The sequence below is a fragment of the Chlorocebus sabaeus genome, chromosome 2 (assembly GCF_047675955.1).
Source record: "Chlorocebus sabaeus isolate Y175 chromosome 2, mChlSab1.0.hap1, whole genome shotgun sequence".
NCBI lineage: Eukaryota > Metazoa > Chordata > Mammalia > Primates > Cercopithecidae > Chlorocebus > Chlorocebus sabaeus.
Window position 1 is genome coordinate 100302961 of NC_132905.1, and position 17376 is coordinate 100320336.

The following is a 17376-nucleotide window of genomic DNA, read 5'->3' on the forward strand; positions in this document are numbered from 1 at the left end:
TTGCCCTTAACCCACAGCATTCATGCGTCTATCACTGACTTCCAGATTAAAGGCTCTTTGATAGAGTGTATGCAACAGATGAGAAATGTAAGCTGTTTTCAGTGGATTTTTTTCATAATTGGAAAAGCAAATTGTTCACACAAGGTATTCCCATAAAATTGTGTTTCAGGAATAGACCCATCTCTACAAGCAGAGAATAGAATTCCTGGGCCCTCACAAACCACGGCTGCTGCACCCAAGCAGCAGAAGTCTCGGCCCACCACCTCGAGGGACGAGCGCTTCCGGTCAGGTAGGGTCACAGCCTAGGCAGTGGGGAAGGTGGGCAGGCCTGGAGCCCTTGGACTCTCGCCATGAAGTCTTTCAGTTATTTTTTCTTTGCCACAATATCTGCCAAAGAAATTATTTTCACATAAGCAGTAATGTACATCATCATATTTTTTTCAAGAAAAACATTTAACCTTCATGTAACCACGGTCTGTTTTAATGCATGGTGTAGCTTTAGTGGCACTTTCTTAGGGGATGGCTACAGAACTTTCTAGAGAAGTCTTCTCTCTCTTACTAGAATAATTTCTTCAAAACTTTTGTATGCTTTTTACTTTGAAATTGATACTAATAATTTTTGTGCTTTACGGATCTGCTTTACCGCTAGGTGTAGGTGTTTTAGTGTTTTTTTAATTTTGGAGATTTCCTTCCAATTAAATTTATGCCACTCTGTTTGGCAGTGCTTTTATGAATATTTAAATTTGTCTCTGATACTTTGCTGGAATTAACAGAATAGCCATTGAAAAAAATTCACGTTTTTCTATTATAGTTTATGTATTAATAACTTGAGCACGTTATCTATTTAATATTTTCACCACTGTGTGATTGTATATTTTCTTCACATTTAAGCTCTTTTGATAGGCCTTTTTCAGAAAAAATTTTAATAGGGATAATTGTCGTTTTAAGAATACTGAAAACGAAGATTAATATTTTCAATGTTTTTTCAACAGGGAGTATAAAGAAATAATATAAGAAATATTTGACCAGATAATGTCTTACCAATTTGATATACATTTATAAAAAACTTTATCATGTGGCAAACAACTTCTTCTCTGATTATATAAATAAGAATGTGCTTAGTGTTAAATATGTAAAAAAAAGTACCAAATTTAAGGACAAAGGTAAAAATCACCTGATACTTCTGAACCCTGAGGTGGCCGCCCTCAGCATTTCACTGAGCACTGTTGTCCTCAGGCCTGGATGCAGATGCATGCACACGTGTGCCTTCCATGAGACTGGTCCTAGGAAACGTCTCCTCCCTTCTGTCCCTCCGAATCTTCTGCATGTCCCGGCTCTTCTCCCCAACCCTCTTCCTGCTCATGGAAGTGATGTTAATAAACTGGTTTCTGCCCTTGTGAAGTTTATACTAGGTATATTCTTTATCTTTTGAATACAGGTCTTTTATCATAAATAGGATTTGCCAATATTTTCTCTCAGGCTGTGATTTATCTTTGTGTTTCTTTAAAGTATCTTTTGAAGAGCAGAAGTTTTTAATCTTGATGAAGTCCAAGTTATTTTTTTAAAATGGATAGTGCTTTTGTTCTTGTGTTTAAGAAATCTTTCCCTAACCCAAGATTACAAAGATTCTCTCTTGTGTTTTCTTGTACAAGTTTTATAGTTTTAGGTTTTTTAGTGCCATTTTAGTGCCCTTAAGTTTGTGATTTTTTTTTTAGTTAATTTTAGTGTAAGTACAAGGTATGGATCATAGTTTATTTTTTTGCATGGAGATATTCAACTGTTCCTGGACCATTCCTTAAGTCTGTGCTTTCTCCAGCGAATTCCCTTTGCACTTTTTTCTAAAAGCAGTTGCACGTAAATGCATGCATCTATTTCTGGACTGTCTGTTCTGTTCTGTTGATCTCTTCATCTGTCTTTATGGCAAAACAGTGTTCTCTTGATGATCGTACCTTAATAATAAATGTTAAAATCAGTAGTGTTAGTCCTTTAACTTTGTTTCTTATCTGTGTTCTGTTGTATGCGTCTTTTTTTCTTCTTGCACTTTTAAGATTTTTCTCTTTATCACTATTCTGTGGACTCGATTATATCTTCTCTGAAATTCCTATATTGAAGCCCTAACCCCAGTGGGATGCTATTTGGAGTTTGGTCCTTTGGGAGGTAATTAGGTTTAGATGAGATCATGAGAGTGGGGCCCTCACAGTGGGATTGGTGCCCTTATAAGAAGAGGCATTGGCCAGGCGCAGTAGTTCACACCTGTAATCCCAGCACTTCGGGAGGCTGAAGCAGGCGGAGACCAGCCTGGCCAACATGGCAAAACCCCATCTCCACTAAAAATACAAAAATTAGCCAGTTGTGATGGCACATGCTGGTAGTCCCAGGTGCTCTGGAGACTGAGGCATGAGAATCGCTTGAACTGGGAGGTGGAGGTTGCAGTGAGCCAGTATTGCCCCACTGCACTCCAGCCTGAGTGAGACTGTCTCAAAAAAAAAGAAAAAAAGAAGAGGCACTAGAGCTTGCTGGCCCCCGCCCTGCCCCATCGCCCTATGAGTAGAATGGTTAGAAGGCAGATGTCTGTAAGCCTAGAAGAGAACCCTCACCAGACACCAACCATGAGGCACCTTGATCTCAGACATCCAGTCTCCAGTAAGAAAATAAATTTGTGTTGTTTAAGCCACTTAGTTTATGCTGTTTTGTTATGGCAGCTGAACACACTAAGACGCTGGTATTGAGTGATTTGATTATTATGCGCGTTGGCTGGTTTTGTTATACTTGGGGTTTGTTGAGTATTTTTGGATCTGTTGTTATACCCTATCATGCTGATATTATCTATATTTTTAGTTCTAGGTAGTTTTTAATCTATACTTATTTTCCTTTTTTTCTAAGACAGCAATAATGTTGAAAGCAGGGGAATCATAGTAACTTGCAAATCCGTCACAAAGGTCTCAGTCTGTTTCTTGCTCTCTTTTTGTGAGTGCCTTTTTCCATGAGTGTTTTCAGTTAAGTCCTTGTGTGGAAATGCTTTTCAAACCGTGTATGTCTGATAATATTTTTATTAAATCTTCATGTTTAAATGATAATTTGGCTAGATATAAAATTATAGGTTTAACACTTTTTTCTTCAAAACTGTTGCTTTTTTGTGCCTGGTGATCCTACTGAGTACTGTCAGTCTGTTTCTTGATCTTTCAAGGTGATTTACTCTTTTTCTCTGGAAGCTTTTAGAATTGTTCTATGCCTTTGATATCCATAAGTTTCCTTTATCATATGTATAGGTGTGAATTCTTCACCTTTCCTGAGTAGGAGAAGGTTTAACCTGGCCCTACAAGCCATTTAAATGTGAGATTTTTAAATGTTTTCAGACATTTGTTGGAGAAAATTGAAGCGTCTACAAAACTGGCCATCTTTGTATGATAGCTCCCCTGGACCCATAGTCGAGCTCCAGAAATTCTCGGCCATCCATGCCCTGGCTTGGATTAATCTGTACTCTACCTGCTTCCTCCCTTCCCTTACGGTTTCAAAGCACATCTCAGATATGTTATTTCATTTAGATGTCATAACATTCTTGATCTCTGTCATTTTGATGTCGTAATGGTCTTGGTCTCTGTATCTGAAAAGATTGCATTTCTAAGAAATAATGCCATTATCACAAAGTAATTAACAACAAATACTTCCTTAATATCAAATATTTAGCCAATGTCGTATGGCTTCTAAAGAACAAGTTTATTTGGACCCAGGATCCAAATAAGAGCTCACATTGCAGTTGGTTGGTAAGTGTTTTCAGCCTCTGTGGAACTTAGCTTGTAGGAGAAGCTGAGCTGTGTTTGTCTGATGGTTCCTCTTGGTGTCTCTGACGTGCTTTTTAGCTCACTAGATTTGACGAAAGTCAGGTTACAATGTTCAGCTGTTTACAAGACTCATGGGCGGCCCTTGTTCCTCCACCAAGAGGCCTGTTGGGCCTGACTCTTGCTCTTTGCTGTGGTGCTTGGAAGCTAGTGATTTTCTCAGTTCTTAGATTGATGATTTCCTTTGGGCTGCAAAATGGTGAAATTTAGATTCTGACATTCCTTCTTCATTCAAATGCCAGAATATTTCCATAAAGAGAAACTTCTGTTATTTACAACTTGGTACAGGAAAGTCAAGATGAATATTTAATTCTTTCCATTTATTTACTAGTTTTCAGAACAATAGGTTGAGTCGCTGGCCTCCTCCAGTGGTAACCAATTGATTTTGTTTCCTCTTTTCCTTTTTCTTCTTTTCTTTTATCAGTATCATATTTGATGTTTCAGTCCATTCTAGTATTTCTCCTTATCAATACTCAGATTGTTCCATTCTTCGCCATTGGGAATCTCTTCAAATTGGCTTGAGTTGTTTGACCACTTCCTGGTTGGCTGTTAGGATAAGAAGTTCTAGGCTCATCCTGGGCATTTCTTCCCCTGCTCCAGAATCTGCCATTTCTCAGGGTTTTTTTTAATGTGAGGATGGTGTTTCAACAGCACAGTCTGGGCACTAGGGATGCTGATTGCTGTTGGGCTGATTGTGGTTTGTAGACATTTTCAATGTACAGAGGTAAGACACACTTTTAAAAGACAAGATACCACATTTGTTTGTAGTGACATAATCTATTCAGATTCACAACTGCGGGGTCTGTACTTCATCTCTTTCTCTCCCTCCCTCCCTCTTTCTCTTTTCTCTCTTCTCTCTCCTCCTCTCCTCCTCCCCCCCCTCCTCCCCTCCTCTCCCCTCCTCACCTCCCGTTCTCCCCTTCTCCCCTTCTCTCTTTCTGTCTCTTTTTTTTTCCCTCTCTCTCTCTCTCTTTCTCGACAGAGTTTCACTCATTTTGCAGGCTGGAGTGCAATGGCGCGATCTTGGCTTACCACAACCCCTGCCTCCCGGGTTCAAGCAATTCTCCTGCCTCAGCCTCTCCAGTAACTGGGATTACAGGCATGAGCCACTGTGCCCGTTTTCTCTCTCTCTCTCTCTTTCTTTTCTTCCTTTCTTCCCTTTCTTTCCTTTTTCTCTCTTTCTTTCTTGAGTTCTTACTCTGTCACCCAGGCTGGAGGCAGTGGTACAATCATAGTTTACCGCAGCTTGGAACTCCTGGACTCAAGTGGTCCTCCAACTTCAGCTTCCTGAGTAGCTGGGACCACAGGCGCATGCCACTGCACCTGCCTAATTAAAAAAAAAAATTGGGCAAGGCGCAGTGGCTTACGCCTATAATCCCAGCGCTTCGAGAGGTGGAGGCGGGCAGATCGTGAGGTCAGTACTTCAAGACCAGCTTGGCCAACATAGTGAAACCCCATCTGTACTAAAAATACAAAAATCAGCTGGGCGTGGTGGGGGGCACCTGTAATCCCAGCTACTTGGGAGGCTGAGACAGGAGAATCGTTTGAACCTGGGAGGCAGAGATTGCAGTGAGCTGAGATCACGCCATTGCATTCCAGCCTGGCAACAGAGCAAGATTCCATCTCAAAAAAAAAACTTTTTTGTTTTGCAGAAATGTGGTCTTGCTCTGGTGCCCAGGCTGGTCCTAGCCTCAAACGATCCTCCTTCCTCAGCCTCCTAGAGCACTGGGATTACTGGCATGAGCCACTGTGTCCAGCCTACCTCTTTCATCTACATTTGCATCTCCTCTCCCTTGTGAGTGTCCAAGCTCTAGGGATGGTAGAATCAGACTATCAAGTGCTTTTCATTTGCCATATCCCACAGGACTCACGAAAAATCTGTGTGACAATGTCCTCACTGCTATCAACAATGTGAGAGAGTTAAACATTTTTTGTACAGTTACTTTTGTTCTTATTAGATATTTCTGGAAGTAGAGGTTGACCAGTCTAACTTCGGTGTTTTAAAGTCAGCTACAGTAGTTTAAACCAGGGGTGTCCAATCTTTTGGCTTCCTTGGGCCACGTTGGAAGAATAATAATTGTCCAGGGCCACACATAAAATACACTAACACTAATGATAGCTGATAAGCTAAGAAAAAATTGCAAAAAAAACTAATAACATTTTAAGAAATTTTACGAATTTGTATTCGGCTGCATTCGAACCCCTCCTGAGCTGTATGAGGCCCGTGGGCCAGGGGTTGAACAAGCGAGGTTTAAACCAACAACAAGATACACATTTAGGCTCATTTGTTTCGCTTTATTTTCAATTTTGGGGATTTCTCTTTTATTCAGTTTTGATTTATAATATGGAAATATTTACATGATTTCAAGGTTAGATCTACAAACAAAGGAATATTTAAAGAAATCTAGGACTAACATGTGGGATAGACAGAGAGAGCTTCTATTCCTTTTACCCCCACTGAAAACAAGCAAAGACATAAAACTTAATTTGTTACTTTATAACCAGTCTTGTAAAAAGTATTTTTACTGCTGTCCTTCCTGTGTAGATGTCCACACTGAAGCCGTGCAAGCAGCTTTGGCCAAATACAAAGAGAGGAAGATGCCTATGCCTTCGAAAAGACGTTCTGTCCTTGTGCATTCGTCTGTGGAGACCTACACCCCTCCAGGTATTGATAAACAGTGTCAGGAGTGGCTTCTTTGAGTGTTTCACAGGCCTGATGTTATCCTATTTACTTCCCATTGAGCTGGAATATCCGTCTGGCCTGTAGTACAGATTGGACACATTTGGAGATTAAAAATGTTTGCATATGCTCATATTCCTTACCTGAAAATCTATGGTGCACATAGTATTCTTACCCAAATGGGTACTTGCTTTCTATAAGACTTTTTGTGTGGATCTTAATTTATTTTACTAAGATGCTATTTATGTTTTTTAGTAAAGAGAGGAACCTAAAACACTAAGAGGAACCTAAAATAAGCACTAAGCTAAAGCTTCCTGAATTAAGAATTTTACAGTTATTCTCATCTCACTACCTATAACTTAACAGGTTGTAACAAGGACTTACATGCAACAGTATAAGACTATTTGGAAAGTTTTGGGGTTGATTTTGTTGTTTTATTATTGGTACCATTAGAAGTGAAAACTTTTATATGAGGTTTCTCTCTAGCAATAATGTATTTTAGTCTTCCTTTTAAACTGTGCAAGATGTTGATAGTGTCTAATGACTTCATATTCATGAACTTGCATTGTTGTATATTTAAAGTAACAAAAATAATGACACCCATTTTTAGTTTGATGCATTTGGAGATACTACACAATAAAACCAAACACACCAGATTCACAAGATGATTTAGTGGTTTTGGTAACACTTTCTTGCTTAAAAGAAGTTTATTGTTGAAAAAAATCTTAGAAATGACTGTCAAATTATTGTTTTTACTAAACATAGCTATAGACACTATCCAATTTTAAAATAATTTTTTAATAATTGTAAAACCCATAAGAAAACACTCACTCATGCTGACTTGAAGAAACCTTAATGTACAGTTAATTTTGTTGACTGAAGCCATTTTCTTGGGGAAGGAGTTGTTTGTAGAGCTAGTTCACCTGACTCCCCTGAAAGGATGCATGTAGACCGGGCTGCGGTTCTCCCGTGGCCACCGTGTTGTTGCTGGGGCCGTGCACAGGCCAGGAGGCCTTCGCATTGCCTCCAAGGTGTAGGGCCGGGCCCGGGCTCGCCCCCGGGTGATGCTGACTGGTGTGTGGATATGGTGTCTGACTCTGTGGACATGCAGTGCAGCACTGGATATTCACAGGACGCCCCCACTGAGGCAGATGCCGAAGCCATTTGGGAGATCAGAGGCTGTCTTCGCTGAGTGTGTGTGGTGCCCTGTGGCTGAGTTCTCTCTGGGGAGCTGGGGGCTCATGGAATCATTTTCCCCACAATAGGGCTCCTTGCACGCCCTTCTAGGTTGAGGGCGACCTTTGAGCTGACTCTGTGGCTTTGTCTGGGCAGAGCTGTGCCAGGTGTACAGAAGCATGCTGCACACAGGCCTGGGAGGCTCCAGTGCGAGTGGGAACTCCGTCCTCCTCTTGATTCATCCCGATATCATGCCTGTCATCGTTATTTTAACCACAGACACATCGTCTGCCTCAGAAGATGAGGGCTCTTTACGGCGACCCGGGCGACTCACCTCCACTCCGCTCCAGAGCCATTCCAGCGTCGAGCCCTGGCTCGACCGGGTCATTCAGGGCTCGTCCACCTCATCCTCTGCATCCTCCACCTCATCTCACCCGGGAGGGAGACCCACCGCCGCTCCCAGTGCTGCAGCCACGCCGGGGGCCGCCTCTGCCACTGCACTCGCAGGCCGTGAGGCCCACACCCACATAGGTCAGTAACAAGCTGCTGCGGCCCCTGTGCCAGCAGAGCGGGGTCAGGAGTGTCCAGGACAGAGCAGCAGGTAGAGGGCACCTGAGCCAGGCGCCACCCTGCAGACTTAGCTGCAGGCCTGAGTGCTCTCCAAGTGACTGAGGTCACACAACCCAGATGACCCATGCTGGCTTTTTCTGCCTGAGACATTAAATTGATTTTGAGCTTTTAATAATTGCACTTGAAAGAAATGGGATAATATTTGGTTAATTCATCATTTAGATTAAATCCCTAATAACCTTTTGAACAATACAGCTCAGTTGCAAGTTTTTTCCCCATCAAGACCTACCTTATTTTTCATCTGGGAAATGTCCTTTTGGTAACAAAAGTAGTTCTTGATACTTCTTTAATTTGGCAGTCCTAGTCCTTTGAGGCATGGGGCATTTCTCATAGTCCCCCAGAAGGGTGTAGTGTTTCTCAGTGTCCTAACACCTTCCTGGTCTTGAGGGGTAGCTGGTGCACACAGCAGGTGCAGGGGTAGATGGTCAGCACACATCCATACCTGCTGGTGGCTGTGATCATCACCCTTGACCTGGCTGCCTCTCTATTGTCTGTGCCTTTCCTCTTGGCTCTATGTTCACAGCTGCAGGGCCATTGGTTGTCTCTGTACCCGGCTGGAATTCTGAGGTTGGGGTAGAGGGCTGCAGTGTGGTCTGGCTTTCGCTCCTCCAGATACCAAGTTAGACAGCCTTCGGCGTGAAGAGGTGTCAGTCAGAGCTAATCATATGGATGCATGGATCTTTCCCAAATCATAGAATCCCTTGGATTACATTCATCTTAGACATGAAAAAAGTGTAAACCTTTCATCCTTTGAAATTCTATTTTTTAACTAAAACAGCAGCATAGTTAACTGTATGTAACTGGCATGTGAAACCCATATACACTCTTGCACAAGTACCATAAAATACAATCAGTATTGTTGAAGACTCATCTTAATCCCCTCCTTTTTTTCCCAGATGAGGAAGGAAAAAAAAAGTCCGGTGATTTTAACTTGCTTGAGATCGCACAGCAGCCTAAGTGGTGAAGCCAGGGCTGATACCAATTTTCTTGATTCCTATTCATTTTCTTTGCTTTTAGTTGCTTTCCTGCCAAAACTGAAATGGTGACACCCGTGACGTGCTGTTGTTTGAGCTGGGGTCCCCATGGGTGCTGAGCTCTTTTTTCTAAGACCTTGGTCATTTGGCTGGATTGGGGACAAGTTGGGTATGTTGAGTGGCCCACAGCTTCTGGCTCAGCATCCTCCGTAGGGCGCATCACTGTTGCTCTTCATTTTTTATTTGTTTGAGTCAATACATCTGTTTCCATTAAACATGTGTCCTTCTCCTGAGGTATCAGTCTCAGATGAAAGCTCGCAGTGCCCTGCTCTGTCTCTAAACTGCTTCCAGCTCATAGAGGAACGCCAAGACTACCAGGGCAGCAGAAGGCAGCATTTTCCACAGAGAAAGCTCCTCTTTGGAAAACAGCCTGCCCAGATTATTTCTGTGGCTTTCCTGGGTATTCCATGGCCAGAGGCTGCTGCCCACCTTTCCTCAAGGAGGTGTACAGTCCATACCTTGAAAACAGCTTTTGCACTATTGTTTTCCTTCTCTATTCATCATTGGTGATTTAACTTTATAGAAATACATAGTTAACTCCAATTCTGAGGCGGGGGCAGGAAAACAGTAATTTTAAATGTTCTGTTACCTCATTTCTTCTCCCAGAATCTCCTTTCTAGGTGAGATGGTCCAGGAGAGCAAACAAAACATTTGTAGCTTGAGTTTATTAGCCATTGCTGAGTCATCTCAACACCGTTTCCTGGTGAGTTAGAAATAAAAGCTTACTCAGCATGAAAAATTAGCCACAGTTCAGAATGTTTAACCATACAGCCCTCAGCTTTCCAGTTAAAAGCAAAGCATTTAACTCTAATGTGTGTTTGAATTAGATGTTTTCATTCTCTGAAAAGGACTTGGCTGCAATTATTTATAATGTAGGTTTATGACCTGTGTTGATGGAAGACAGCTCCTGACTCCTGCAAATGCAGCTGTAATCATCTCTTCCTTTCCTGTTAGTCTTAGCGTCAACATTTTGTGATCAATTCTAACAAATGTTTAAAAAGGTTCTTAACTTGGACTTGATTTAATACCTTGCTTACAGGATTGCAATTTTCTACAGATTGTAGCTACCCACATCCTAAATGTTGGGCATAGTTAATTTGAATTTCTAAATCTCAAAAATGGTCAACTTCCATCTTATTACAGAAATCATCCTTTGTTTTAGTTTCTAACACTAGATGTGTCTTCAATTTAAACTAAGGAAAGAAACATGAAAAGAGGAAGAATATATTAAGTAAAACATTTGAGGTAGAATGTATCAGGTAAAGATAATTTTTAAAAATGCCACTTTCAGTTTTGGATTAAGGAAATCAAATATATTAAGCATTTTTATACGAATGTAAATACCTATTTTTAAAAGCAATACTTCTAATTATAGTTTTGTTTTGTTTTGAATGTAGTTTATGTTTATTTTTATGCAGCTGTTTGGTTTTTTTTTTCTTTTTTTTTTTTCCCCCCTAGAGACAGGGTCTTGCTCTGTCATCCACACTGGAGTTCAGTGGCATGATGATAGTTCACTGCAGCCTTGAACTCCTGGGCTTAAGAAATTCTCCCACCTTAGCGTCCTGAGTAGCTGGGACTATAGGCAAATGCCAGCATGCCCAGCTAATTTTTAAAAATTTTTTGGAAAGATGGGGTTTTTACTATGTTGCCCAGGCTGGTCTTGAACTCCTGGGCTCAAGTGATCCTCATATCTTGGCCTTTCAAAATGTTGGGATTACAGGAATGAGCCACTGCTCCCAGCCATTATATAGCTATTTTAAAAACTACTTGTAGTACATGTATGTATACCACGTATACCTTTTTTTCCCTATATACTTTTAAAATCATTTATTCTTTTTGCTGGATTTGGAAGAGTGGGGAAATTTCTTTTTAAACTAAAAGAACCTCCTGATAGACATACTTTAAAATGCTAATTTGATCTGCATCGGGCTTTTTTAAGGGTTGTGAAAAATCTTAACAGTTTAGATTTTTTCAGAAGGTATATTCTGCTATGCAGATAGTGAGTTTGTGCTTTCATATACTTCACAGCTTTGTACAAACCTAGTAAAAAGTTACTGCTTTGCATTGTACCTAGGAATACCACAGTGATTCTAATAGGTACCTTTGTTAAAATATTAAACATTACCAGTTGTCTCTACCTAACAGAGACTAGTGCTGATTTTTTTTTTTTTTTTTTCTTTTTTGAGATAAGATTTCATTCTGTGGCCCAGGCTAGAGTGCAGCAGTATGGTCCTAGCTCAGTGTAACCTGGAACTCCTGGGCTCCAGTGATCCATTCACCTCAGCCTCCCAAGTAGCTGAGACCACAGGTATCCGCCACCATGCCCAGCTATTTATTTATTTTTTTAAGAGATGGAATCTTGCTATGTTGCCCAGGCTGGTCTCAAATTCCTGGGCTCAAGTGATCCTCCTGCCTCAGCCTCCCAAAGTGCTGGGATTATAAGTGTGAGCCGCTGCACAGCCAGTGTTGATCCTTTTTTTTTTTTTTTTTTTTTTTTTTTTGAGGCAGTCTCACTCTGTCCCCCAGGCTGGAGTGCAATGGTGCAATCTCAGCTCACTGCAACCTCCACCTCCCGGTTTCAAGCAATTCTCTTGCCTCAGCCTCCTGAGTACCTGGAATTACAGGCATGCACCACCACACCCAGATAATTTTTGTATTTTTAGTAGAGACAGGGTTTCGCCGTGTTGGCCAGGCCATTCTCGAACTCCTGACCTCAGCTGATCTGCCTGCCTCAACCTCCCAAGGTGTTAGGAGTACAGATGTGAGCTACTGCGTTGGCCCCAGTGTTGATTTTTATAAGTGGACAAGCATCTGTGTATTTATTATTGTGATAGAACACAATGTCTATAAAGACACAGTGCCTTTCCTAGTGGTAGACCCAATTATAACCATAATTCCTATAGGAACTTATAGTCAGCCAGCATTCTGAACAGATAGACTGTACCATGGAAATAAAACACAAAAATGTACATTCAGACAATGGAAGGAGTGACTTTTACACATGTTCCAGATCGAATGTCTGTGTTTAAATGTTACACCAATTCTACTTTAAGAACTTGATTGTGGCCAGGTGCGGTGGCTCACACCTGTAATCCCAGGACTTCAGGAGGCCAAGGTGGGTGGATCATTTGAGTCCAGGAGTTTGAGACCAGCTTGGCCAACATGATGAAACCCCATCTCTACAAAAAATACAAAAATTGGCCGGGTGTGGTGGCGCATGCCTGTAATCCCAGCTACTTGGTGTGCTGAGACAGGAGAATCGCTTGAACTCAGGAGGCAGAGGTTGCAGTGAGCCAAGATTGTGCCGCTGCACTCTAGTCTGGGCAGTGATAAAGTGAGACTCCATCTCAAAAAAAAGAACTTGATTGTGGTCTCTTAGTTTTGCAGATATTTTAACTGGCAGTGGGGAAAGTTTTAATTTCTGTAGTTGTATTTTTTTAGGACTGCAAAGGTATGGTGTCCAACATACTTTCTGGGGGGTTATAGTAGTTTGTATGAGCCTGGCTGTTTTTTTCATAATGTTACAAAAAAATGTACCAATGACAATTTATTTCAAATTTGTTTCTGCTTCCTTGAGGGAATTTATTTCTTTCTGTCTGTCTTTCTCCCTTTCTCTCTCTCTCTCTTCGCTCTGTTGCCCAGGTTGGAGTGCAGTGGCGCGATCTCGGCTCACTGCAACCTCCGCTTTCTGGGTTCAAGCGATTCTCCTGCCTCAGCCTCTCCAGTAGCTGGGATTATAGGCATGTGCCACAACGTCCGGCTAATTTTTGTGTTTTTAGTAGAGACGCGGTTTCGCCATGTTGGCCAGGCCGGTCTCGAACCCCTGACCTCAGGTGATCCGCCTACGTCAGCCTCCCCAAGTGCTGGGATTACAGGCGTGAGCCACCGCGCCTGGCCCCTTGAGGGAATTTCTAACCAAAATCTCATCAGGCCATTGTGACAGGCAGGTTTACTCTGTGCCTGTCTGTGTGCTGAAGATGGTGGTTCTAAGTCTGGATCTCTTTGAGTATTGAGCCACCCACATGCACGCAGATGTCTACATAACGTGTCTGGGAGTTCATAGGGTCCTAGAATGCGTTTGGTCAGCCAAGAAAACAAAATTAATGAAAATACCACACTCTCCCCACTTAGAGCTCAGCTAGTGGAGCTTTAGACTAATGGGGTTTGAAGAGCAGCTTAATACTCATTTGACCTAACAGCCACTTTCATTTTGGGTGTGTTTTTCAAAAGCAGATCTGCATTCTGCCCCTCCTGATGTCACCACGGGCCTTGTGGAGCATTCGTACTTTGAGCGTCCGCAGGTGGCTTCTGTGAGAAGTGTTCCTCGGGGGTGCAGTGGGAGCATGCTGGAAACAGCAGATGGTGAGCATGCCTCTCTTTCTCCTTGTGAAACAGCAGAGCACAGGTTTTGTCTTCCAGTGTTGAACACAGTTTTAATGGATTCAGTGTAGCAAACCCAAGCCAACCATCAGTTTTAATCTGTACAGATAAATGGAAATCAGTGTGTGCAGTTAATGTTATGGAAAGCAGCAGGTGGAGAAATAATTGGAAATATCAATAGAATTGGTCAGAGGGGGAACAAGGAGAGTGGAGAGGGAAAAGACTTCCAAATTTAGATAGGATGCAAAAGGAGTTTCGATCTGCAATATAGTAGGGAAATGAGAAGCTGTGGGAAGTTTCTTTATTTAGATTCAATGTGGCAGACAGAATGACTTAGTCAGTGCAAGTGCACACACCCACCTGTGACAGAACAGCCCCTACACTCTCCATCCTCAGCAGCCTGTGAGGTTGGTACAGCAGCAGTCATGGCTTCCCACGTACAGGCTCAGAGATGTCAGTGTAACTTTCATCATGTCCTCATTTATACCATTTATTTTTGAAATAGTCTTCAATGTCTTTTATCAAAATCATGTCATTTTTTTCCCCAAAATAATAATTTAAATAAAAAATCAGAGGAACTCAGAGCTGGGGCCTGTCATATATTTTGGTACTCCCAAACAGGGTGTCAGATTTTGTCAAGGGCTTTCATCTCCTTGTCCAGAGGCAGAAGAAAAATACTGAATCAACATGAAGCAGGCTGTACCTTGGTTAGACATGTTTTTAATTGAATTTATTACTCTTTATATTTTAAAAGATTAAGAGCTTAATGAAAGGGTAATTGACATAATGAATTGCACATATTTAAAGTGAACAGTTTCGGCCGGGCGCAGTGGCTCACACCTGTAATCCCAGCACTTTGGGAGGCCGAGGTGGGTGGATCACCGAGGTCAGGAGATCCAGACCAGCCTGACTAACACAGTGAAACCCTGTCTCTACTAAAAATACAAAAAATTAGCCGGGTGTGGTGGTGGGCGTCTGTAGTCCCAGCTACTCGGGAGACTGAAGCAGGAGACTCACTTGAACCCAAGAGGCGGAGGTTGCAGTGAGCTAAGATCATGCCACTGCACTCCAGCCTGGGCGATAGAGTGAAACTCTGTTCTCAAAAAAATAAACAAAAATTAAAGTGTACAATATTGTAAGTTTTAGGACATTTGTACACCTGTGAAAGCATCACTACAATCAAGATAATGACCATATCCAGCATAGGGCCCAAAAGTGTCCTTGTGTTCCTTTTTTTGTGGTGCTCCCTGTTCGGATCCTTTGGCTCTCCCCGTACACTTCAGGGAACCACTGATTTACTTTCTGTCACTTTAGATTAGATTGCATTTTCTAGAATTTTATATAAATGGAATCATACAGCATTTATGTTTATGGTCTGGCTTCTACCACTCTCCATAATTATTTTGAGATTCATTCATGTTCTGTGTCAATAGTTTACTCCTTTTCATTGAGTAATATTTTATTAGATGGATGCACCACAATTTGTCTATTCACCTGTTGATGTGTATTTAGGTTGTTTCTAGTTTGGGCCTGTTACAAGTAAAGCTGCTATGAATAATCAATCTTGTACATGTTTTTGCATAGATGGGTACTTTCATTTCTTTTGGGTTAATACCTGGAAGTAGAATGGCTGAATTATATTGTAGGTGTATTTTAACTTCTGTTTTGGAGACCAAGTCTCACTCTGTTGCCCAGACTTGGGCCACCGCGCCCGGCCCCATCTGTGTATCTCTTTAGGGAAAGTATCTGTTCATACTTTTTGCCTTTTTTTTTTTTAATTGTGCTTGTTTCCTTTCTTTTTCTTTTCTTTTTTTTTTTTTTTTTTTGAGATGGAGTTTCACTGTCACCCGGGCAGAGTGCAGTGGTGCGATCTTGGCTCACTGCAACGTCCACCTCCCAGGTTCAAGCAATTCTCCTGCCTCCGCCTCTCGAGTAGCTGGGATTACAGGCACGTGCCACCATGCCTGACTAATTTTTGTATTTTTAGTAGAGACAGGGTTTTGCCATGTTGGCCAGGCTGGTCTTGAACTTCTCATCTCTGCCTGCCTTGGCTTCCCAAAGTGCTGGGATTATGGTGTGAGCCACTGTGGCCAGCCAAATTGTGCTTGTTTTCTTACTGAGTTTTGAGGGTTGTTTATATAATCTAGATACAAGTCATCCCATATGAGGTTTATCATTTGTATTTTCTCCCAGTCTGGCTTGCTTTAACAGTGCCTTTCAAAGAGGAGATGGTTTAAATTTTTATGACATTCAGTTTACCAAATTTTTTAATGGATTGTGCTTTTGTGTCATACCTAAGAACTTTCTGTCTGACCCAGGGTGGCAAATGTTTTCTCCTGTGTTTTCTTCCAGAATATTATAGTTTTAGTTTTTACATTTAGCTAAATAGTTCATTTTGAGTTAGTTTTAGCATAAGTATCAGGTATGAATCAAAGTTTACATTTTTGTATGTGGCTATTCAGTTGCTCTAGCACCATTTATAATAAAGACCATTCTTTCCCCACCAAGTTCCTTGGCATCTTTAATGAAAACCAGTAGACCGTGTTGGAGAGGGAAGGGTCTATTTCTGGGCTCTGTATGTTGTTCCATTTCCTTATTTATCTGTCCTTACACCTTGTATAGCCATGACTACTGTGATTTTCTTAAAGTTCTTGAAATTATACAGTTGGAATCCTCCAACTCTGCTTTTTCTCTTTTCTTTTCTTTTTTCTTTTTTTGACAGAGTCTTGCTCTGTCACCCAGGATGGAGTGCAGTGGTGTGATATTGGCTCACTGCAACCTCTGCCTTCTGGTTTCGAGCAATTCTCCTGCCTTAGCCTCCCAAGTAGCTGGAACTCCAGGCAACTGCCACCACTCTTGGCTAATTTTTTTTTTCTTTACTGCAGGTGCACACCACCAACCTTGGCTAATTTTTGTATTTTTTAGTAGAGACGGGGTTTTGCCATGTTGGCCAGGCTGGTCTCAAAATCAAGTGATCTGCCCACCTTGGACCCCCAAAGTGCTGTGATTACAGGAGTGAGCCACTGTGCCCGGCCCCCGCTTTTTTTTTTTTTTTTTTTTAATAGCGACTCTGTTGCCCAGGCTGGAGTTAATTGACATGATCATGGCTCACTGCAACCTGAAACTTCTGGACTCAAGCAGTCCTTTCTCTACAGCCTCCTAAGGAGCTGGGACTGCAGGCACAAGCCACCACATCCAGATGATTTTTTATTTTTAAAATTTTTTGTAGAGACACGGTCTTGCTATGTTGACCAGGCTAGTCTTAAACTTCTGGCCTCAAGCGATCCTCTCCTGCCTTAGCCAACCAAAGTGCTGGGATTACAGCCATGAGCCACTGCTCCCGGCTGGCAAATGACTTCTTTTTTTTTTTGTGAAGAAGTCTTGCTCTTTCACCCAGGCTGGAGTGCAGTGGCGCAATCTTGGCTCACTGCAAGCTCCACCTTGGGTTCACGCCATTCTCCTGCCTCAGCCTCCCGAGTAGCTGGGACTACAGGCGCCTGCCACCATGCCCAGCTAATTTTTTGTATTTTTAGTAGAGATGGGGTTTCACTATGTTAGCCAGAATGATCTCAATCTCCTGACCTCATAATCCACCCACCTCGGCCTCCCAAAGTGCTGGAATTACAGGGCCATGGCT

At 41.9% G+C, this 17376-nt stretch overlaps 1 protein-coding gene across 10 annotated transcripts in view; it reads left to right on the forward strand.

The window, feature by feature from the left end:
* Nucleotides 1–17376, forward strand: part of DIP2A (disco interacting protein 2 homolog A) — a 112119-nt gene that overhangs the window by 36571 nt on the left and 58172 nt on the right. For 4 of the 10 annotated variants that reach the window (XR_012091111.1, XM_007971197.3, XM_073011392.1 and 1 more), the window contains 4 exons: nt 170–289; nt 6385–6504; nt 7975–8226; nt 13590–13721. Coding sequence is in view for 9 of the 10 variants with exons in the window: in XM_007971197.3 (XP_007969388.2) it covers nt 170–289; nt 6385–6504; nt 7975–8226; nt 13590–13721 (624 nt within the window). In the remaining variant the exon portion in view is untranslated. The remainder of the gene's footprint in view (nt 1–169; nt 290–6384; nt 6505–7974; nt 8227–13589; nt 13722–17376) is intronic. The other 6 variants (XM_007971202.3, XM_073011391.1, XM_073011397.1 and 3 more) reach the window with 3 other exon arrangements.